The 24,431-nt window shown below is 42.2% G+C and overlaps 1 protein-coding gene across 1 annotated transcript; it reads left to right on the top strand.

Annotated features, from left to right (window-relative positions):
• Nucleotides 1-4,886: 4,886 nt before the first annotated feature.
• On the top strand, nt 4,887-9,263 carry TMEM177 (transmembrane protein 177). Its single transcript, XM_059820656.1, has 2 exons — nt 4,887-4,922; nt 8,291-9,263. Exon 2 carries the CDS (start codon nt 8,305-8,307, stop codon nt 9,238-9,240), a length of 936 nt encoding a protein of 311 aa, XP_059676639.1. The 5' UTR covers nt 4,887-4,922; nt 8,291-8,304; the 3' UTR covers nt 9,241-9,263.
• Nucleotides 9,264-24,431: the final 15,168 nt, after the last annotated feature.

The following is a 24,431-nucleotide window of genomic DNA, read 5'->3' as shown; positions in this document are numbered from 1 at the left end:
TGAGCCAGGATTATAAACATTTTGAAGTTTTGTTCCACAACATAAAACAGAATCCAAAGACCTGGTTCACAGAGTCTCTGCTCCCTGGCTCTCTCCTGCCAGAATAGCCTATGTTCTGTCTGTATCTTCCACAGCTACTAATGAGATAGGAAAATATATCCTTATCTGCAGTAAGTCTTGGAAGGTCATAGTGTTTGCAAAGTACTCCCACCACGGACCAGTGACAACCTAGGCTGATTGATTGACTCAGTGAAACAGCCCCAATTTCTGCTTGCTGTCAAATATCATTACCTTTGCAGTAAGGGTATCAGGAATTGTAAATATTATCAAGGTTAGATAGTATGATTAAATCTGTTAAATATTATAGTATTGCCTCTAAGAATTGGCATCCTCCCCTCCCTAAGACATGCTGCTTCAATTCTGAAGGGAAATGGTGCTAATTAGCTGTATTATGAAGACGTGTGACATCTTCATTCACCATAGCTACCTTCCTTTCACTACAGCTAGCTAATCGCAGGAACAGAGCTTTTGAAAATAGAGTGGAAACAGAAGTTAGTCCCACAAAGTCATGTAGACAGCCAAATGCCTCACAGCCTCTTTGCTGCCTTCTAAAACACTAGCTTTTGATCCATGACCAATTCCGAACTGTAGCACATTGGGAAGAAAATATCTTCCCAGCTCCTCTAAAGTCTCTTTGTTTTACTTTGATTGCTTTGATATATATACCTGCCAATCCCAACAACACAATTAGCCATCTTTTCACTCCTTGAATACTGGGGTTTGAAGGTTTGATTTGAGACCAGAAATAGAATTCCCTGTTCTATTCCCACAGCTGTGCTTCTGAATGCTCATCCTTTACCATACTTGTCTATGTATCACCCCTCTTGAGAGGGCAGAACAAGGTATGTATTTATCTATAAGAACATATGCCTGCCCCAGGAATAAGATAAATAGTTGGGAACAGATCATCTTTTTCTACAGAAAAAGCTTAACAAGGAGACAGGAAGCTTTTTATCCTATTACTTTTTACACATGGCTTTGATTAGCAGCATAAGACTGGCAGAGCTTTTGGCATTCCAGCCAAACCTTAACACAAGGGAAAATGTGGATTCTGCCCTGTGCTATCCGAGCCCACAGCAAAATCCTAGAGCACAGGCAAAAATTGCAGTTGTATCCCACGTCAGCTGGACAATGTGAATGTTCCATCTGGGATGGAACTATAAAAAGAGCAGGGGGAATGGACATGCAAGGAAATATTCTTAATATTGGCTGGTATCTTCCATTTTCAGCAACTAAAATTGCTGAGATCTCTACAGGAACTGAAATTGCTGAGATCTCAACAGCTGCACCTTCATGCTTTTGCTCAATGCTGTGTACACTTCAATCCCACTGTCACTTCGCTATTAGCTGCAATATGGAGACATGCAGCTTGCTCAGAGTGACAGGCTGGAAAGCCATTTTGCCACCAGCTTTTCTTCCCCTTCAGTGCAGTAAGATGGCCATTTAAGTATGAACAGGCTTGACCTTCTGACACCTGTCAAGAACCTTAATGGTCACTTAATACATCAGTTTTCAGTGTGTTGTTTGCTGCCTTCTGCTGAATTGGAAGTAATTCCAGCAGGGGTCATTGTAAGTCATCTTAATACAGGTACTTTCTAGGTATGTTTTGCTTAAGGGCCTTGCGCTGCTCCTCCATGTGCTCACCACCCATTACTGAAGCACTACACTCAGCAACGTTGAAAGCGGTCCAGGTAGCTGCACCAAAAAACAGGCTGACATGGCATAGCCTTCCTTCAAGACAAGATCTTCCCCAGAGCAGCCAACACATTTCACTTCAGGATCTTTTTGCTCTCTAATATTTCCTCTGTTATTCATCAGACTTCTTCTCTGCCCTTTTGACTTTAAGTTGACAAACACTCTTGTAGAAGGCCCTAATGTCTACACTGTCCAGTCCCTTGTTTTTCATGGTTGCTTCCATAGATAACTAGCAGATGATCCCTGCCCTGCAGACTTTATATTATCTCTCTTCCTGCTAACAATGTTACTCTATGATCACAGACTCACACAGCACACCTCCCTAGTCCCAGAGTCCTGCAGTGTCTCTTCCACCTGACACCTGCAAGAACTGAACTACATGAAGAAGTGTTTAGGACATGCAACACTGCATAAATTTGGGCCAGAATTGCAAGGCTTTTCATGCTACCCTCTATTAAAGCTTATGTCTGGAGGCTGGATTACCCCAAAACTTGCATAAAAGGGCAGATAAATTGACTCCGTAGAGGAAAAAGAGGTTGGGGGAAGAAATGTGTATCTCAGACTGGTGGACATTCACTGACTGACCACATTTACTTTGGATATTACATAAGCAAAATAGACTGTGAGAGCACACAAATCATTAAGAGAAGTCAATGACTTTTAGTTCTGTACTTAAAAATCAACCTTTTTGCTAATGTAGCAACAGGACTTTATATATAAAAATTGTAAGTTAGAGAGGCGGGTGATGGTAGGCACCTATATGTCTTCTGGCAAAACATCAGACAACTGTAATATATTTCTGAATTACTAACTTACAGCATGTCCTACAGCACCACCTAGCAGGCTAATTTAAAAGTGGTCTATATCCCTTGATCCCTCACTGTAAGGATGTGCTTATGCAACAGAAATAGGGTGCACTTCAGTTTTCTTTCACCTTCCTTGCTGTAACAGCTGCTTCTGAAACCAGAATCATGCCAACATGGTGATTCGTAAAGTTGGGGTCTCTGCTTTTCACAATCATATTTATTTTAAAGCTTTTAAGAGAAACCATAGTGCAAACACAATGCTGTGCCAGCCTCTTGAGCTTCTGCATAAGAAACCATTAGTTTCTAGACATCTCCAGCTGGTAGAAAAGGCAGAAGCACCTTTCAGAAAATCAGAAGGTACAAACCCATCCAACCCTCCCTCCATATTCACCAGTAGGATAAGTAAGCCTCAGTGATTCTCAGGCTTTCAAAATCCATCATCACACTGTGTGTTTCAGTCAGTGAGGAGTCTGGTCTCCAGTTGTCCATCAGCACCTGCATGCACTTTTTCTTTGTACATCTGCATGAAGTATGAATGTCAATGCCAACTTGCAAATGATAAGTTTTGGCAGATGATGAAGCTACGTGCTGAGGCTGCAGACCCATGGCTATAACAGCTTTCTGCTGATATAAAGGGGGAGATGAAGCTCTCCTCTCCTTTTTTTCTACCTGTCTCCCACCTTGTTACAGCCCTGGCACTTTCCAGACTTTTCAATTATCCTGTTCAGCTTGCTAACCTGGTAGAAAATGATCCTTTTTTTTTCCGTTACTATGTTTTCTGCTGATAGTGAGTTAAAAGCAGTGCACAAGAAGGCTTGATGGATGCCAGATCTGGCAAAAAGTAAGTGGTTCAGAAGAAGAGAGAGAGGTGGGGAAGGTGGGACCTTTCCTCTGATTTCTCCCTTTGGATGGCAGCAAACCGTTCATCTGCCTTGCCATATTGCATAAAACCATAACCCAAGGATAGAACTGTGCCCTCTCATAAAGGAGTGTTTTTTCTTAGCAATTAGCAACTTGTTTATTGGAAGTTAAAACCAAAGTTGTCATTAACAGCCTCTGTTCACAACAGGGAGAGATGCTGCCTTCGCCTAACCAGGCCTGTTTAGCATTTCTAAAACGCAGGGGACAAGCATGAGGTCATCTAGTAGGAAAAACATTGGATAAATATCTTCATTAGGATACTTTCATATAAGTCCTGGAGGAAGACTTGAATTTGAATGAAAAGTCCTAAGTATTCAGTTTACAATCTTAATCCTTTTATGCGAAAGCAAATCTCAGGTCAAAAGGTCTAGGAACGGTAAGAGATGCCTAAATCAGGGGCGGCTAGCAAGAAAGATCTGTCAAAATTAATCTAAGTAGGTAATAACCACGGCTTGTTTTTATTTCTATTCTGCCATCTCTCAACCCACTACAAAGCATTATTTCCATTTGGATTGTTGAAAAATAGTTACCTAATGACTGCCTGATGTGAAGGGACATTTTAAAACACCACCATACCTTTCCTATAGATGAGGCAAACCCAATCTTCTAGTATCCACTACACAAATAAAATCCTAAGCTGACCAAAAGCTATTCTCTGTCCTTGTTTTGCAAGGACTGTGCAACTCAGGGGCAAGGCTGGACTTAACGCAGCCATGCTCTCAGAGGCCAGCGCTTGCCAAAGGGTGCTGCCCCGTCACCCACCACCTCTGCACCCCAGCAAAGCAGCGCTGCCGAGGAAAGGACAGACCTTGCCAGGGCCTTCCCAGCGTGCCCAGGTTGTGGAACAAATCCACGCGGGGTTATTCAGAAACTACACTGGCCATCTTCCGCTTTGAGCAAATCATAACGTTAGAGAAAACAAGAATGTGTTATTTTCCTATTACGGATGACAGAGGAAAGAAATCCTGTGTGGCAGATGCTAGTTACGCCACTTACTGCCTTCCCAGCAAGTGTTCCGGCACTGCAGTGGGAGAGCTCTATTAATAATACGTATGTAAGGTATTTTGCTGGAGTGACGCTGGGAGCTGGTTACAGCACGAAACACAACGACACCGAACAGAGGTATGGTTCCGGGAAGAGAGCTGGTCCCTTCCCCAGGCCGCAGCAGAGCCTCTCAGCGAGCGGTGGCCTCGCTCTCCCCCGCCATGCTGCGCGCAGGGCAGAGGGCCGCATCTCCCCCAGGGGCACTGCTGCCGCTGGTTCACTCGAGGCCTTCAAACGCTTGGAAACGCGACCACCCCAAACCCCACCGAAGGGAAGGCCCGCGCCATGCCGGGGCCACCGCCCGCCCCTTCCCCTGCCCCTTCCGCCCGCCGTGCGGCAGCGGGGAGGCGGCTGCCCGGCCGGAGCCCCGCCTCGGCCGCGGCGCGGGGAGCCTCGGTAGGTGCGGGCGCGGGGCGGGGAGGCGAGGCCGGCCTGAGGCGAGGGGCCCATGGCGGGGCGGGGAAGGGAAGGGAAAGGGGGGGACGGGGGCGCTGCCCCCACGGCCTGGTCCCGGGGCCGGTCGAGGCCTCGCCTGCCCTTCGCGTAGAGCCGTTTTTAGCCGCGTCCCCCCCACCGCCTTTTTATAGTTTTATTTTTCGACAAGGGAGCCTTGAAATCCTGAGCTCTGGAGGCGGGTCCGGCCCTCGCCCCATTTCCTGGCTGACTGTTTTAAGTTGGGCTTTCCCCTCGGCTACATGCAGTTAGAAAAAATGAATTTATTCAAGTGTTAGGACAAAACCTGCGTAGAGATCCCCCGTTTTGAGCTTCAGCTATTAAAATTCTCAGACTTAAGTGAGAATAAGTGCCCATAACACCACAGATAGAAATAGTATTTCAGCATTTGGGAGAGACCACCTTATAAGCGTTATTGTGGCTTTATGGGAACTAAGTAAATGATTAAGTTTGCAGGATATGGTCTGTCTAAATTGCCTCGTAGTTTCCGGTTGCCTGCCTTATACATACATTGCACAGAGTTCATGAATAAAAATAAAGATGCCATATGCAGTTAGGGCTGCAGTGGGATTTTCTGCAGGAGCTGAGAGTCTGCGCTGACTCTCGGGGAAGGTTTGAAAGCACGAATGCTAAAAGGTATCGAGGGCATTTTTCCTTTTATTTTCATGAGTATTGGCTATCGTGAGAAAATGAATACTCTGTGGCATTTCCTCCTTATTCTTGCTTTAGGTGTGTGGCAGGACTGTTGGGCGTAATCCAGTCAAGAACACAGCCTGGGCTGCCAGGGGTTTATCCACAAAGGTTTGAAACCATGCCTGCACAAAGGATAATCTAATAAAAAAAATTAACAAATTCTTAGCTACTGTTACAATTTTTATGACTGAAGCAGGAAAAAAGTTAGTGTTAATGCATTGAGGTGTATCCTGCCGTTATGGCTGTTCAGGAGAAGTGTGTAGATAAGCACAGTGCTTCCTGCCCCGCTTCCCTGCGGTTCAGCCGATGGCCCGTGGGCTGCCGGCTGCCTGCCTGTCCAGGTGTGCTTCCCAGCAGCCCGAGTTGCTGGCAGAGGGGAGCATTCAGCATCCCGTGTGCTTGGCAAGCACCATTTGGTCATGCAAGAAAGGAGAGTAGACTGGTTTTCAGCATGGTCTGGCCTTCCCCACACTGGGAAGCTGAGGGGCTAAATTTTCCCCATAAGCTGAGGGGCTAAATTTTCTCCTTGCTATGTTCCTAATCTTAAAAAGGTCTATTAGCCAATGTGAACGAGACGGCTGTCTCTAACGTGAGTGGGAGAAACTTGGCAAGTCCTTGGCTCAGCTTCACGTGTGGATCAAGTGGTAGTCTTCATACAATCATGCCCTTTGAAGTGCTGCCCCCCCCCCCCCATAAATGGCATGACCTTTTCAATCAGATCTAGACTACCAGATTTGCCGAGAGGTTGTTAACTCCAAAGAGGTCATTTGGGTTTAGTATTACCATTCTCTGGTTTTTAGCTCTATTATCAAGGAGGTTTTCTCCCAAAATTGGGTTTCATCCAAGCTCTTGGCTCTTTAGCATGTTTTTCTTAGATAATTTTGTCAAAGAAATCACCACCTCCAGTCTTCAGCAGAATGTAAGAATACCACCACTTCTTACACTAAGAAATACATATTAAATTATTGTATACTTACATGCATCATTGTTTTTATTCAGCACTCAGTATGTGTTCAGTGCAGTATAAACATAAAACAAGATTATTCCTCCCCTGGTGAATTTACAGTCTGAAGGAGCTTCATAGGAAGGAGTAGTAATAACATATCATTAAAACACTGCCTTTAATTTAATCCCTTTTTGTTTCCCTGTGGTTAATATTCATTTGCTGTTGAGCATGACTGGTGTATCCTGGCATGTCATGCAGTGCTGTTTTATGATGTTACAGCCCCCAGTTGTCCACTCTACCCCTCTGTGGGAGGTTCTTGTTCAGCGTGAGTGGAAGAAGACAGCATATGTCTGTGCTTCAGCTGCTGCGGTACAAAGCCCAGCAGCATAGCTGAAACCCACCTTTGATGATACTCTATGCTAAGACCTTGGTTGTTGTATCAAAGCACAGTTTCCTCCTGCCACCTCGGCTTCCTGTAAGGACAGCTGGAAATACTAATGTCTTCAACAGCTGCAGCAAGATTCTCTGAAGCTCATGTGTTAAAGCCCTGAGAGAAGATGCATTTCAAGATGCAAATGGAAACAGGGGCATCCAGTTTTCACTGATGTCTGTTGGATTTAGGTGCCTAATTCACTTGTATATCTTTATAGTAACATCATTTTAGGGGAAAATTCTGTAGCCAATGGGATTTTTTAAGAGATTGGACCTTTCCTGGGCAGAGCCCATCATACGGCTTGGACCGTAAAAGGAACTGATACTCCCCAAGGGAAGCAGGATTCTTGAACTGAAGGAGTTGGCAGGTTTGAAAGTTTTAAAGTTTATCTGCTTATTTAAAGAGTCACAACATAGTTGTCTGCCCTGAAACCATTTCTGTTCCAGTTTCTGCTCTGGATTGCACGTATTATTTGTCAGAGAAATTATTTCAGAGGCAAATTTTTAAAAGTAGCTACTGAAAGCGTGCTGCTTTCGGAAAACAGCTTTTTGCTGAGTAAGCTAGAACCACTACCTGGAAGTTGAAAGCTGAAAAAAACTAGAAAAATCACATACTGTTCTTTATTTTATTTTTATTTAATAGTGAGGTTGACAATCCATTAGAACAAACTCTAAAGGAAAATTCTGTCTCCTGAAATTTTCAAATCAAAATATAATCCTATTTTGGAAGTTGTAGTCAAGCTCAAGTTACTGAATTCAGTATTGAGGTTACTGATGAAAATTTTTGGAGCTGTACTGTAGAGGAGGTTAGCGTAGTCTAATTACTGGCTTTTTGTGGCCTTAATATCTGTAGTCTGTGTCTGTAGTGGAGTGCAACAGTAGGATTGTGCTGGCAAGGACTAGACAAGTATGTTGGATAAATACCGAATGTGTATTGATTGCTGGGGGAAGGAGGAAGTATGGTGGCTTTATTATTGTCTTTATTGCGGTAAACTGATTTACTGGAGGAGAGGGAGAAGTTCATTCTCTATCAGTTGTCCTATATTCCAAGGCCCAAAAATTAATGAGTATCACTTTCTCTATAAAGGTGTTTTGTGTTTTGTTAATGTAAAAGAGAAAATGTTTCTTTGATTATTGTGCTCTGCTTCTTCTCGTGTTTTTTGCTTTGTTTTTTAAAATGCTACAGAGATCAGAGTCCCATTTATGCACACTTTAATTCCTGATTTTGTGTTATAAACAGGTTAGGATTTGACTATGGCAGTGCAGTTCCTGCGGAAGGCATCTGTGTGGTTAAAGAAGCGCAAGATCACTTTGTTGGCCGTTTCTTGCATGGGACTGTTTGGCACTAACCTTTCCTATCATCTGTTTCCTGAGCAGACATTCAAACGGTTGCATGAGTGCTGGTCAGAGGGGCAGCCAGCTGAGCTTTCACAGAAGCTCTGTGGTGTCTTTCAGGATGTCCTTCAAGATACTGATGTGAAATCCACTGACTCCTATCGAGCCTTTGCAGCTTCTGGCTTTCACCCTGTGAGCGCTGGAATCCCCTGGCTGCCTGCAGGCTCTCTGGTGGGCATCCCGCCTAATTTTGATAGCACAGCTGAGGATAAAAAAGGAATAGTCAACCATGTTGTTGTGATCAATGGCAAGGAAGTAGACTGGGAGAGCAATGAAGGTGTTGCTTTGAAAGAAGCTCTGACATTTTCACTTGAAGCTCAGAAGTTTGCCATTGCCAGAGAAGTTGCGTATTTGCAGAACAGCAGCCCTTTAGCAAGTGCAGTTGTGGCTCCAACTTGCTTAGCTGGTACATTTCTCTGTGGGAGAGGTATAAAGGTACTTCTGGGGTTATCTCCTGGCCCGATGATACTTCGCAGCATCTGTAACCTCATAACTGCTGCTGGTGGACTAATGTGCTATTATGTTTCTTACGATGCTATGACCTATCATCTAGACTGCAAGGCTGACAGAAAGGCAGCTACTGTTTCCAAAGACTACGCCAGAGGTGGGGTTGAATTTTATGATAAAATCTTGTCCCGCAACAGGATTCTTCGTGGTCTGATGGGCAAACAAGGGATGAAAATGTATGCCCCGAGTGGTAACCTTTTCCCAAGGCACTGGTTCAGAATAAAGTATACCCCATACACTTACCGAAGAGATTTGATTATTAATATTTTAAGAGAGCTCCAGGCATAGGAAGGGAGTGCTTGAATTTTAAACTTGTGAATTATGTATTCTCTTGAAACACTGCTGTGCTGCATTTTTTTTCTTTTTCTCTGTATCTTCATTAGAATTTTGGGGTTTATTTTTGCATATAGTTCGAAAGGAGTTATGGCACATTCTGTGAATAAAGAATTCTCTCTTCAAATATTAAAGACTCGCTTCAGAAGTGCTCTGTGCATCTCAAATCACAAGACCGCTGAGGAAGGGAACTTCTCAGATGCTGTTCTGGAAGTTCTGCTGTTCTGCTCTGCCTTGCTGCCAGTGCAGTCTGGAAAAATGGAAATGGTAAAGTCCAACAGAGAGCTTTGGGAGCATTATAATTTAAACTGGGGTTTTTGTATGTACGTTTGCTGTTCCTCCTATGGAACAACCCAAAGATGTTTAAAAGACTGGGCAGCCTGTATCATGCTGTTACATAAATACCAAGACAGTGTTTCTGGGGTTTTTTTTAAGTTCTTGTACCATGTAGATTCTTATGCTGCAGTCACCATTCTTCAGTAGGGTACACTAGTTATTTATGCTGCAGTTCATACTAATACAGCTAGATTGTTACCAGCACCTGAGTCATTTAGCTTAAATCTAGTTCTGCTCTCTACACGACACGGTGACTGCAGCATCAGCATGTATATCTCGAATGTTTCCCAGCAGTGGCAGTATGTAACATGATGGTCACGGGTTGATTGTTTTCTCACCAGTGGGATAAGCATGTTCAAGGGAGGGTTTTCCGTTTGCTTTGGTATGGTTTTTGTTTCATTTAAAAATACATGTTGATGTATGTCACCTTTTATGTTAAGGAAGGCAAGGTCTAAGAAACAAGTCTAGCATTTGGTGCAGAAACTGGTGAGGTCTATGATCAGGAGTTGCCAAAGGAAATAATTCTTCTGTTTCAGACTAGCCTAAGAAGGTTTTGTCCAGCAGAACCAAGCTCTGCCCAGGATTATGAATCTTATGGAAGAAAGGTCTTTAGTGCACAGGCAGTAAACTTTCCACTATAGCGTCACCTTGAAGCTTTTATGTGATCTCCAAGTTGATAGTTCTCAAACTTTGTAGTTCCTTCTTTTCTGTGTTTGCATTGCAGCCATTCCAGCAGCCCTCCCTGGTGATATCACAGCAGTTCTCCTCATCTCTGTTGTCATTCTTACAGGACACTTCTATTATTTTTTATCTTTTCAGTCACAGATGTGCTGAGTGTCCTCTCTGCCCTGGTTTTGTCCCTTTTTCATCTGCCGCAATAATAACTGTCATGCCTGTGTTTGCTCAAAGCATTACTGAGTCCCATTTTCCCTTTGAATCACATGGTGACATGAAGTTGATATACTGACTACTGAGGCACTGGTGGTGTTTTACATTGCTGAAGCTGTGTATAGAAGATGTTTAGGTTTCTGCTGAAGTAATCTGTGTCACAGATGTTTTTCTGGGCCACAACCTATCACTTGCAGTTGTTCTTGAAGTATCAAGTCATGAGATGCCTCTTAGGTGCTTTCTGGCTGTAGGGCATAGGGTTATTGTTCTTGTGACCTTTGTGAAAGAGTTTGACAAAATCTCCTAGTCTGTGGAATAAAAGGAGACTTTACCTTTGAAAGGACGGGGCTTTCAAAGCTTCAGGCTAAATTCTGTTTTACTTCTTTTCCAGGTGAATCCAATATAACAGGTCAAGACAGAGGTTTTTTTGGTTGAGTGATGTAGTGGCTCAGGACTGGAATATAACTCCTGTTTTGTATAGCCTGTGAGCTCAATTCATCCTCATGTTACTCCTTCAGACAAATCTAAACTCCATGAAATGTTCTCGGAGACAACTTGTCCCACTTCTTTTATGTGGTTTAAGGAGCTGCTACTACATAAAGAGTACAGAGAGGAAACAGAGGCCTTCTTTGAGATTTACAATAAGCAGCAGTTTAAACAAAATTAAATTAAAGAAATCTGCTTGCCTTTTACCACTCCTTACTGCTGCTTTTCATTGAGGTGCCTGCAGCTAGTGCTGTTACTTAATGTTCTCAGGTTGTAAAGCCCAAGTGATGCTAATGGGTTTTGCAGTTGTGCACTTTGCTTTACTCGTACAGCTGGATTCTCTAAGAAGCTGCACGTATCTGTAAATGCTATGTCTGATTTACCCTTCTTTGAACTTGCAGTGGCATATTGGTGCCAGTAAGGGAGGGTTGGCTAGTTTTAAGACATATGCCCTTGCCTTCCGAAGAGATGTTCTTGCCAAGGGCTTAGAACACCTCCATCTCTGTATAGTCAAGATCCTATTCTGTCACCATCTGTGTAATCTGGAAGCATAGTACTGTCAATATAGGGTAAATGGGAGTTGAAATCACAACTGCTAATTAAGATTTCCCTGAACTTTGGGAATGTGTGGGTTGTCCTGGAAAAGGTTTGTATTGTGTGTGTGTTGCCAGGTAATTGTTGCTTGCGAGATCACCCATGCTATTTGGCAAGTAAGAATAGCACAACTCAAATATATGGCCATGAAAATACTCATACAAAGTCTTACAGTATTGTAAATGTTTTTCTGTAGGTGGAACTTCGGATGAAATCAAATAGAAGTTCCACATACTCATGATAGAAATGGGTCCAGTTTTCAGAGTACAATAGAAGCAATCACCCCAGAATAAAAGGTGAAAACGTTGGTTGATCATGCTCTTCCGTGCTAAGAACAGTCAGATGTGGAAAAGCAAGTTCATTCAGTGACCCAGAAGAGTCCAAGTGAATCAGTTTGTAAATAGTGTCAGTGAACAGCCTTATAGTCTCTCCCAGGTCTGAAGCTGAAACTCTGAGAAGGTCAGAAAATTTGTTTTAGAAATAACTGGCTTCCTTTGCACTGCTCAGATGAGGCAGACTCTGTACCATTTTTTACGTAGAAAAGCAACAGAAAATGTTAAGCAAAGGGAATTGCTAGGAGACGTGGATATAAGAAGTCTAAGCCAAGAAACTGTAAAAGTGAAGGTGTGAATGAAATAATGAACTCTTATAAAAATGGATATTGTCTACAAAAATGAAGCTCTCTTTCTGTCTGGTAAAGTGATTAAAGGATGAAGTATGAGTAGAAAATGACCAAAATGAGTTTCTTGTTTAAATTTATACACAATCTAGTTTTAAGACAGATTTCCTGGACTCATTTATTTAGGTTATTAACCTGAATTTTCTAGATAACAGAAAAGAAAATGATCCTTGTAACGTAATTTTTATATAAATGTAATGCTTACTGCTTCATAAGGCTTTAGTGCATAATGCTGCAAGAGATGAGGGCCACCTAGGTGCTTTGCTCAGAATACCCACTGGCGTGCAAGAAACGCAGGGTCTGGCTCACATTTCTCTCCCTATCCTAAAAATTGTGGTTTCTTGTCATGGAGATGCCTTCAGCTTGTTTAATGGTCAAAACCTTAAAACTGTCAGAACTAGAGCAAGACTGAGAGCTAGACAGTTTTCTTGAAGACAGACAAACTGTAGAAATCATCTGATTTTAAGTAATTTCTGAATCAGCTGCTATGGGTATCTGGCTCCTTTTGCGGTTTACAGGAAGAAGGAGCTTCAGAGGTGGCTTCCAAGAGAGAAATCTCCACCCAGGTAGCGTGCGAGTAAAGAATGTCCCCCATGGTATTGCCACATGGGCTTCAGCTGAAGTGTAGTGGTCCTTTAGAAAACAGCACTTTTTATTACAGTAGAGCACTGTTATCACCCCATTTCACATTAAAGTGGTTTCCAGAACCTGACAGACAAGATGGTGAGAGATCTGACTTCGAAGCTGTGGAGCCTGCTGCCCTACAGGGTAAGCTGGTGGTGTTGGGAGAGGTGATGCTGGAAACCAAGCCTACTGCTGTTGTTTTGCCCTTGGCCATGGTAGTTGTGAAACAACCATTGTGACAAAGTGTGGCTTGGGTGGGAGTGAATTAAAATGTATGAATCAAATCATCATGACTGAATCACAGGCAGCTTTCATGAAAGGAACAAATGCAGAGAATCCATCCCAGAGTGAGTACTGCTATATGCAGCAGTTGTGGGCATCCATTAAAACAGCTGCAGGCATCTCCACTATGTGGAAATGCAATTCCTAGCAAGCTGCAGACATTGAGACAAGTATGTGGGCCATATCCTGCAACTGTTATCCGCTCATGTTCATTAAAAGCTTCATGTAGCAGGTGTGATTACATTAATATAAAAATGATTAAGTTGCAGACAACCTGCCATCCATGTGTGCACCAGTTCCTCCTTAATTTCATTCATCTCAGCTGGAAGTGTATTATAACTGAAAGGCAGAACCCAGTGGTAAGCAGAGGAATGCTGATGTAGGAAGACATAATTAAGATCTCAGAACAAGGAGAACACTGTCAGGAAGAGAGAGAAGCTGAATTTTGTTGTTATCAAAACTAGACAAGAAGAGAAAACCAATGTAATTATTCTCAAGGAATTGATATGTTAGACAAATCTGAAGGAGCTGAAAAATGGCTTATGGATGTTTCGCTGAACTTCTTTTTCACTGAGAATATATCTGTTTGTTTAGCTGAAGTGAGTATATTCAAGCTGCTTAATCTGCCAAACCTGTAAAGTAAAGAAAATAACTAAAATTTGGCTAGAAATCAGTGTGTCTTTCCCATCTGGAAAAAAGGGATTTTTTGGACAAGCCAAACTCTTAAGCTTCATAGCCCGAAATGAACACTGAAATGTCTCTGCAGTTGGGAGCTCTCACTCCCCCCCCTCAGCCAGACCAAGTTTGCGATGATGTATCCTGGTCTCCAGTCATGAGAGAAAGAGTGCTCTTAAAAACTCAGTTCGTGTCCAAAAATGCTCTTTAGAAAACACAGCCAGCCCAGGTGTATGTTTATTTCCGCTCACCTTAGTTTTTCTGTACTCCTTACTGCAGGAACCATTTGTGGTACTATGTGCTTGTGCAGTACTTAACTCTAATGTGACCTTTAATGGTATAACAACAAGCTTCCTATATATGGCAGTAATTAAGTGTATTGGGCCTATTTAGTTTTTTTATGGCTGAACTTCCATCGTCTGGAAGTTGGACCCTTTTCCAGTCCCTATCTGACTACTCAGAGTCACAGGCTACTTTGGTCTGCGGGAGCATTACTGTGTTAATGTAGTCAATGCGTTAACGGCTTCTTTCAATATAAATGAGTGACAGGTGAAGCTGTGTCCTCCTTCATGTGTGGCCAAGCTACTTCTGCTGTAGATGTCTTGCAAAACAGCAAACCTCATGAGGGTGACTAATAGTATTTAGAAAATAGAAGACACCGTGAGCCCGATCCCAGGTTCAGGGTTCCAGCAGTTCTTGCAGAGGGAACATTAAGAAAGGATATGCAGTATCCTATCAGCTTTTCTCTAGTAACTGTCTAGTGGTTTCGTGCAGACCTGCTGACCTCTGGTAGCTTTGTTTCTATCATTTGCTGAAATAATTTTCCAGTGGGAATGTTGTTGTTTCTTCATTCTCTGTTCCTTTTCATTTCCCCTTGCTCTGCTACTCTAATTGCCTCTGCTGCCTGCTGACTCATCTTGCAAGCTGCTTCAGCTCACTCAAACAAGATTTGTGAACTTTTTAAGCTCTCACTTGCTGCTTGCACTTTCATTTGCACTACCTACTTGCTGCTACAGTACTTACTAGCCAAAGACCACAGCAGCTTGAACTTCTTTTGTGTTTTATTAGGTTTAGTCTACGTGGTTTTGCAATGAAAAATGCCTTTGAATAAATGAAAAATAGGCATTGTGGTTAAAAACCTTCCTGGTTTGCCACAAAAAAAGTATTTAATGTTGCTTTTGAATCTTCCATTTGGCATTATTCTTTGAAAAACGTATTTCTTACTTGCTGTCTATGGCACCCAGTTCACTTTTGATCTTGTTATCATTTGCCTCTGTCAGTTTTAAGATGCTGCTTTTACCTTAGAAATTTTGTTTCCTAGTCCTGAAAATTGCAGGGAATTTCATACACTTCTATGGTTAGGTGACGTATTGTGACCTAAGGAATAACAACTAATGTTGTACCATTAGCTGCTTATACTGATGTTGACCTAGCTCAGGCATATACTTGAGTGCTGCCATGTAGAGATACTGCACGCTGGCTTTGAGAACTGTGCCTTCTCAAGTTGCTCATGTTGCCAGTTCCATTGAGGAGTTTATAGATGTGTTTTAATCACCTGTCACTGAGCAGAAGCAGAGGCGTCTATTGCTTTTTGTCTGATGAAAAAGAACACTTACTTGCTTTTGACAGAAGAATATTTTGAGTGACTCTTGCAAGGGTGAGGGGTTTGGAATGCAGCAGAAAAGCCTAGGCAAAACCTAGGAAAATAATCCCATGTTCCTTAAATTTTCTAAATCTTGATGTTGTTACAAAGCTGTATACTGCACAAGAATTGCAATAGATGTCTCTAACCAATTGTATCTGATTTCTAGGTTATCCCTTTAATAGGGATAGATAAGCTTTGCAGTCCTGACAGTAAGCACAGATACTTCGGTGCTCCTGAGTAGTGTCTTCGTGACCGTGTCAACTACTGTAAAACTCCATCTGCTCAGTACGTGCTCAAGTAGCCCACCTTTTCCATCACTTCCCAGTTCCTTGTGTGTAGCCATGTTCCGGGTATTCCCGGTAACACACATGCACCCCAGACAAAAGCTTCTGCTTCAGTTCCCTTACCCACACCAATTCCTCTCCCTGCTCCTTTGGACTGGCGGCAGTTACTGCATAGCCGCCAGAGATTTCACAGTATGGACCTTGAGCTTGTTTGGAGGTTCTAGTGGGGGAGTGCAGCTACCGTATACCCTTGACCGATGAACGGTATGCCTCTATTGGGGAAGGTTGTCCCCTTCGACCGAGCGCACAGCTTCGGGAGGGATGCACATGGAGCAGTGAGGGAGGAAGGGGACACCCACCTAGCCAGCCAGATCAGCCAAATCAACCCTGGCCATCAGTGGGTGACAAATGTTGCAGCCAGATCGCCCTCACATCCATTTCAGTGGAGTAGCCCCTGATTTAAAGGAGTTGAGAACTGAGTGTGATGGTTCTCTCTCCAACTTCCGCTAAGCAATGTATGACAGTTCATGTGTGTACCATGCTGGCTCTACCAGGTATGCTGGTCCAAAAAGCCCGTGCTACTACTTACTTCCAGCCTGAGAAAAATGGAATTTTGCAGAGTTCTGTTACCACAAATATTGCTGTCAATATCAGCGTGTATCAGCTGAGACTGAAGCCATAATTTGTGATATAAAAACTAGAAGTGGAATTTCCAGAAGTGAAAACTAGTAAATTACTCCACTGTAACTATAAAGAGATCTAATGAATGTGGAAGTAAATATAAAACTATAATCCGCTTTGCTATTGTAAAGCTATATTCATTCTTGAACAACAAATGAATTGCTATAAAATGAAACACTGGACCAGTTTCTCGGGCGAGATTGAAAATTAAGATCAAGCCATGTTGTAAATAATGATGCTGGTTTGGAAAAATTATTTTTTTTCCTTTCTTTTTTTTTTTCATTTCCTGACTAACTGGAGGCATCTATAAATATTTCAGAAAACAGAGCAGAGGAAGAATTACTCTGTAGAAAGTTTTCCTTGTAAGATCTTTTCTCAAATGGGATGAGTTCCACCGCCTCGGTGACTGCGTTATAAAAGCGTGTTATATAATTCTCTGTAGATACCCACAGACAGATGTATTTATGGTTTTTAGAAACTTCATGTAATTTAGGCATAAAACTTGAAGTGTGTTTTAGAGTTCCTCATTAATAATAGTTGAGAATTATGCTCATCTAAGGCAGCATACATAAATTCTTAATGTTCAGACATTCATTATATGCTTGTGATGGTTAGAAGTTGCCATAGGAAAATAAAAGCCAGTGATCCCAAAGGTTATTTTTTTTATATATTCTTTTAAGCAATTTGGAAAATTGTGTTCATCCCCTAACATTTCTTTCCCTTCTGCTTCCACATTCTTCCATTTAATCTAGACATATAATAGTGAGTATTGAAAAAGTCAAATCAGGAACGAGACAAACTTTTTATTGATGAAGTTTTCATTAAGCATGGCAGCACCTTATAAAAGGAAATGCTGCATCAATTATTTTATGGAGGTTATAAATCCAGGTAGTTTTTTGCAATGACAATCTACAGATCTTGATAGTGTTCACTTGTATCATATGTGAAGATGGCTATGGCATAGTTGCAGGTGACTAGAAGAAAGCATAATATATGTATGCTGGCTTTACACCTATGAAGCAGGTGAAAAAGTAGAAGTTTTTTCTTACTTCCTGGCCAGAACATCATTTGTGTTGCAAATTCAAGTCATGCTTTAGCAACTGCAAATTGAACTGTAAAAACATTTATTTCAAATTTTTTTTCTAACTTTCCAGCAGCTTAACTGGAGATGTAGAGCCATGAAAATGCAAAAGATTCAGTCTAAAAACAGAATACATATTCTACGTATTTGGGATTTCTTTCAGTGAATATTAAAGAAAAGATCTGGGCTGAAACCTCACAACAGATGGATCAAAAAAGGTACATTTTATTCTAGAGTCACGTGGTTACCGGGTCTTTTTTTCTGCTTATGCAGTGAGTGGGAAAAAAAACCCCAAACCAAATGTGGTGCCATGTTCCAAACAAGCAGTTCGGTTGGCACACGTACTTACTATTTCCTTGATCCAGGTACAAAATTGCTTGCACTGAAGAAGTGTTATGTGGAGAACCCAAAGGTTAAGTTTTTCTGAAGCACAAATTTCCCAAATTATGTCATGGCTGTCTCTGAAGTTTCTTTTATTCTAAGACTGGAAAAAGATTTGATGCAGTTTTGAACCCTGCAAAATACTGTGTGTACGTGCTGTGGGATCAGCTGTGTCAAAATTCCTTTCCCTTCCACTGAACGTTTTCATCTTGGACTTTCAAATCTGATGTCTGGTATGAAAGAATTGTTCCCTACCTGGTATTTTATGGCTATCAGATGCATGTTGGCTTCAGCTGAAACTGTGGGTATGAAAGCCTCTGGAAAAAACCCAGACCTACATCACTCTAGTTTTGTTTCGTAGTGTTGCTCTGGTTTTAATCTTACGGAGTTTTTACGGAGTGTTGCCCTGAATGGTGTAAATAGAGCCAATATTGATGCCCAAACACAACAGAGGTGCTTGCCTAAAACCAGCAGCAGGCATAACTGATGTAGTGATACAAATTTGTAATTACAAACATGCACCACCCAAGCCTGAGCACCTCTGGTTACTCGGTCAGAATTCAGCAAGGTCTGGCAGTGACGCAGTTGGGCTGCTTGGTGCTGACCAGTGATGAACCCTGCTCAGCCATGCGTTCGCCGCTGCTGGATCTGCGGAGGGGATCAGTCTGTCCGTGTGCTCTGAGCCGCCCGAAGCTACACTGCTAGGATCAAACCCATCACAAAGTGCAGCTGGGATGTCCTTTTAACACATGGCTGGAGGAGGTGACATTGTGCTCACTGTGCTGTGTAACATGCTAGTGTGCATGAGGAGGAAGTAGACCTGTGCTAAATCGTCTCTTCAGGCTTACGATTTGTAGGTTTAAACCTTAATCTCCTGGAGATTATTTGAAGGAGGGTGTTGTAGGCAAGGATGGATGAGGGGAATCCCTGCGCTTGTTAAATTGTGTCATGGTGTGGGAGGAAATGCGGGAATCATAAGTCTGGAAGGGGAAGACACAAAAGGAGTATTCTGGTAGATTACTGAACAGGAGGAAGCCTGGGCTGCTTGTATCATGCAATCCAAGGAACATTTACATCATACGCTCATTATAGCTAATGTGGAAAGTGTCTAACTCCTTGGGAAGCAAGAGACTGAAACCAAGTAATCCCCCAAGCTGGATGACCTAACCACAAAGCACTAATTGGGCTTTCCATGGACAGATTATTTTCAGCAGTGTGGAACACTGTCCCCTCTGCCTACTTCTCAAGTCTTATTTTGCCTTTGGTTTTCTTTTAATGTTGGCTTCCTAGAAAAGAAAAAAAAAAAAACCCACCACTTTTATTGCTACTAAAAGAAGTTAAGGAGAGCAAAAAGACTGCATAATTTTTTAATTATGATCCAAAAAAATCTTTCCATAGACTATAGCACAGAAGTATTATCACGTCATGTGTCTTTTACAATTTTCCATCTTTGCAATGGTATTGGTTAGCACTTTGTAACTTCCTTAGTTAGTCTCTATCCAGGGTACCAAAGAGCATGCAATATAAATTTCCTATTGCAAAAATAGGTTCCCTGAAAAGCAACGTGTAAAGTACAGGTCATGTTGTAGCTATTTTATTTGCTGTCATTTAATGTGTGCATCCATCATGACATCATAAACTCATCAAGCGTTTTGTAACTTGGCTATTAAAAGTTCTTCCACACTGCAGTTGGTAGATGGGTTCACAGGCTGTCGGCTATAAAACAGTGATTCCCTAATTTAAAAAACAGTCTGTTCCGTTCAATGTTTCTGTAAGTAATTTAAGGAAAATCACAGATTCAGAGGTTTCTTCCTGCCCCTTTTCTGATGAAATAACGTTGTGGGCCAAAGAGCAGTGATCTGTCAGGCAGAGAACATCCTAGGTAAGCTTCTGCATGTTAGATGTGAACTTTGTGTACCTCTTGGCAGACAGTCACTCACATGAGTGCTGGCAGCAAGTCAGTGAGCATATGTGCTTGAATAACTCCTGCCCAGTGGGAATAGCGCTTGACATTCTCTCTGAAAGAGAACTTTTTTTCAGGAATTCAGCAAAGCACGTAGACTTTGAGGACATGACTGCTTTTCCTGGAATTAACAGGCTGAGTTGAGTTGCAGGCTGAGATTCTTTGGTTCAGCTAACATTACATCCGCTGTTCATAATACTTACTGGATTTTTAAGTGCCAAGGCCAGGCTGGTAGGAAAACTAGCGACTAGCCAGAGGGCTTAATTAATGGAAGTCTAGCCAAGCGGAAGGGAGACTGACCCAAGATTGCTGTCATCTATTAGTAAGACCAGAATGGAGTCTCCACACTACAGTAACTATGAATTATTTAGTTACCACAGATGGACAGCATGCCATTTGAGTCAACAGGATTTGGCCAGAACCTCCCATCAGAGATCTGGCTTTGCTTAAAGCCTGGTGTAAGGCATATGCAGCAGGTGTCTTACCAACTGAGACATTTTCTTTTGCCCAGTGAGCTTTGGCCCTTTAGCAGCATGCTGGTTCCTCAAAAAGAATTGAACCACCCTCTACTAAGGAGCAGGATTTTTATTTGTGCCAAGTTTGCCACTCAAGGAAATAGCAGCAAACAGACAGCTGACTGTAGATCCAAGGTTTCTACCATGTTCTGTCCCTGGTTGAGGGGAAAAGCCCCTGAAAGGTGCTCTCAATTTGTGCCAAGTGGCATCCCTTCCTAGAGAATCCTCCTTGAGCCAAGTATAGCTCCTTCCTACACAGCTCCAGCCAGGAGCTAAGGGAGACCAGTGGACAAGGAGCCAGCTACAACAGCTCTACTCCATTGGAGGAATAGCACTGGGATCCTCCTGGTATAGCAGGAGGAGTGTATAAAGGGTAGGCTGGGATGAAAAATGTGGTTCAAACCAAGACTGAAATTTGTGTGTGATCAATAATTAAAAAAACTGATCAGCCCAGCATTGCTGTTGCTCTGTGGTATCTGTTGGCCAAACGCTGATACTGTAGCCTTGATAAGTATATTATTTTCAGGCAGCTCTTGGTTTGTTCTTGCTCTGCATCGTTTTGGAAAATATGGGTTTAACCACTTGCTGTATTAATGACCTATATAACACAGGAGATCTCCATGTTTTATGTTTTGGTGAGAATGACATAAGGAAGAGGAGAGAATATTTGAGAAACCTGACATCTTGACCAATATGGTCATTCTTAGGTTGACCCAATACCTTCATCCAGACCATGGGTGGATGCATCTGCAGCCTCTGGAGAGCAGAGCCTGCCGGCTTCCCCGGAGCAGGGCCTGGCTGAGCTCTGTGGGCTGGCAGAAAACTCCTGTCCCTGTGCTGGGGAAGGGCAGAGGCAGAAGATGTGCAAAAAGTAGGATCAGAGGAGAATATGCAGCTGCAAGATGGGAGTTTGAAAATGAGACTGAAAGCCACTGTCTCGATTTTTTGGCCTCAGCTTAAAAGCACTAGAGTTTGAACTTTGAAGCCCCTGCTGCTTTGGTTTTGTGGTTTGGTTGGTTTGGTTTGGGTTTTTGGTGGGGTTCAGAAGGATAACTACACATTTGTAATGATCATCTACAACAGCCAGTTGAGGTTTATTGGCATCAACATTATGGCAATCCTGGACCAGCGAGATCCAACCCCTGACTGAAATAATTTTACAATGTAAAATTCAATTTCTCTGGCTAAAGAATCTCCTTCACCTCAAGTAGTAATTATTCCCCCTCTATGTATAGGGACAGAAGAAATGTCATGATTATAACTTCCATGGATGCAGCCCAGGGGATCTGGTGGGCACAGCATGCCTCACAGTTTTCAGTGTTTAATGAGAGCTGCATGCTGGCTTTTTTCATTCCTGTTGGACATGTGTAGAGGTGCCAGGAAGAAGCTTAAACCACTAGAGAAAACAAACAGGGCATAATCTGAAAAGTTTGAGAACTGCCATTGAAACAGTTTTGTTATGTTATTGCTGAAGGTATTGTCTGCAAAAGCCAAGGGTGTTTGTAGCTTCTCTGCCCTTTCAGCGTCACTTTGGGTGATTCTCCTCTGGACTCTGCTATTTTTAATCTAAATAGACATAGTCTCTCCTGGTATTCTCAGCTGGAGATGTTGTCTTCCTGGGCTCAAATGTTGTGAAGTGGCCATTAAGAATCGCCTGGTGTTGCCATAGAGGTGTCTGTGTTTTAATGATAACAAAGTGATTTCTGCCCTTCGTAGGCCGTAGATCTCTGTCATTGTCACTGATAGAATAATGGGGGCTTATCAAATGAAGGGGACCAGGTTGACTGGTTTTGTCCAGTGTAATTTTCACTGAAGTTACATTAGACATGCCATATATTTTGCTAGAACTCCTTTTGAACCACGTCTTTAGTGGAGGTCTTTTGCCAGAGGACCCTCAGGAATATATTTAGAATGAAATTTGTTTCCACCTGCACTGGCCTTGTTGGATATTTTCTCCCTCAAGCCATCCTAAAATTCAGAGGCTGAAGTTTTAATTCTGTTGGTATTTATTGACCTAAAGTTTTGTAACACTTCATTTTCTTTCTGCTTTTCGAAGGAGGTGGGATGGGAAGGGAAACACACTGATGGGGGTAGTTACATGACAGCTGCCCGTGTATTTTTGGTGGTTGTCCATCAACAGAGATTACCCATTGTGGTACTTCTCAGTCCAAAAAGGATGATGAGAAACTGAAAGGGTCCAGCAAGAGCTGCCAAGGTTATCAGAGACAGAGAGCACAAGACCTATGAGGAGAGGTAGAGGGAGCTGGGCTTATGTAGTAGAAGAAAAGGCTTCAGGGTAAGGTGTGACTGGTGGCCAAATGAAAGCTGCAGGATCTGAGGTTGGATCCCACTTAGGACAGTTATGTCAGGCTAAGACTAATTGCCACGTAATACTGCTAATATGTTTGTAACAAAAATTGGATGACATATAAAAGCAATCCTGTAAGATTTTGTAAATCTGTATTATGAGTGAATACTTCCTTTCAGCTCTGCAGTGTATTTTCATGTACTTCTTTAGGGTAATTTTCATCAGCAGACCCACTCTCTAGTTTTGTCAAACTCTATTGAGGTTTTTTTCCTGGTCCACTGACTTTTCCTGCCTACAAAATGCTGGCTTTCACTACTCTCTCATTACTCATTCATTAATAAATTTAGGAAATCAGATTGGTTTTAGTATGGTAGATAGGAGTATTTTGCAATCAACCTTACGTGACATAGAAAAATGGCCAAATATTTATATTCTTTGTTTTCAGTCTCTGAGCCAGCTTCTCATTGATTGGTGTCGCCTGACCACTTCTCTTCAAAAGCAGCTTTTTTGCCAGGAGAATATGAATTCCCATTAAAATGCTGATACTCATTTTCTGATCACTGCTTTCTTTACTGACTCAAGGAATCACAGAAGACTAGAAAAACATCACTTGCTGTAGAAAAGCCATGTTGTGTACCCCCAGCCATAAGCTCCATCTTTTTCAGATCTTTAGGTGATGAAAACTGGCGTGACTGCACTATTTGTGGTGCAATAATGCTGACTTGTGTCCAGTGAGAATCTCAATTTTACTGGCAATGACTGTAAATGGGTAGGAGTTATCTAAGAGGTGAGACAGGGGCATCAGAAAGGACAAGTGGATCTGGTGCATATTAAAAAAGGATATATGCACTTTTTCTAAAGTTTTCTTCTGTGGACATGGGTTTAACATGTTCTGTTTCTTATTGATGCTCTGAGAACAGCATCTTTGCATTGGGAAAATAAAATTTTCTGCTTACAGCTTCCCACAACCAATTAATTATTCAGTATTTGAGAACTTTGACATTTCCCAAGCAAAAGTGATAGAGTCGGAGGGAAGGGAAGTCACAGCATGTGATGCCACAACTCCTGTAAACTCAGGCATGAAAAGAATGATTTAGTTGAAAAGAATGCAATGTCCATCCTTTTATTTAGGTTTTGCAGATTTACTTTAGGTCTGTAGGACATAGATCACCTGTAAGATTTATTTTCCATTAAAGTACAGAAATTACAACAACATTTCCACTTGTGTATGTTAGAAGCAAGTCACAGATTTTAATCATGGGCTAGAAACTCAGTTGATATAAATTGCAACAGCTCCTCTGCAATCAGTGGAGTTATATGCATTTATTCCACCATAAGCTTTGGACCAGTATATTTTAAATAGATCCCAAAGTGGTAGTCAATTTGACTGTCCTGAAAGCTAAGCTAATCTAAACAGAAAGGTCTACTAGCTGGCAAGGAACAAATAATGAATATTTTACACATGTCTTCCTGTTTCTTGAATTTGGTCTAATCGTTATTATATAAGGTGACTGGCATGTTTCTATTCCATACAACAAGACTTCCAGTAGACATCCTTTTTCCTTTTCAAAGCAGCAGAGCAGTGGCTGTCACACCAGCATAGGAGGGGAGCAGTTACTGCATCTTGGCCTTGGCTGCTACCTGGGGTTTTCAGAGTGCCATATGTGCCAGCCTGGCATGGGCTGGGCAGACTGGCAATCACCAGTATAGTCCCCTGACCTCGA

The sequence above is a fragment of the Gavia stellata genome, chromosome 8 (assembly GCF_030936135.1).
Source record: "Gavia stellata isolate bGavSte3 chromosome 8, bGavSte3.hap2, whole genome shotgun sequence".
NCBI lineage: Eukaryota > Metazoa > Chordata > Aves > Gaviiformes > Gaviidae > Gavia > Gavia stellata.
Note: the sequence above shows the minus strand (reverse complement) of the source record. Positions and strands in the feature narration are given on the sequence as shown.

Bases quoted from the DNA above. Each gene is read 5' to 3' on its own strand.
- TMEM177 (XM_059820656.1), top strand. From the start codon at position 8,305: ATGGCAGTGCAGTTCCTGCGGAAGGCATCTGTGTGGTTAAAGAAGCGC.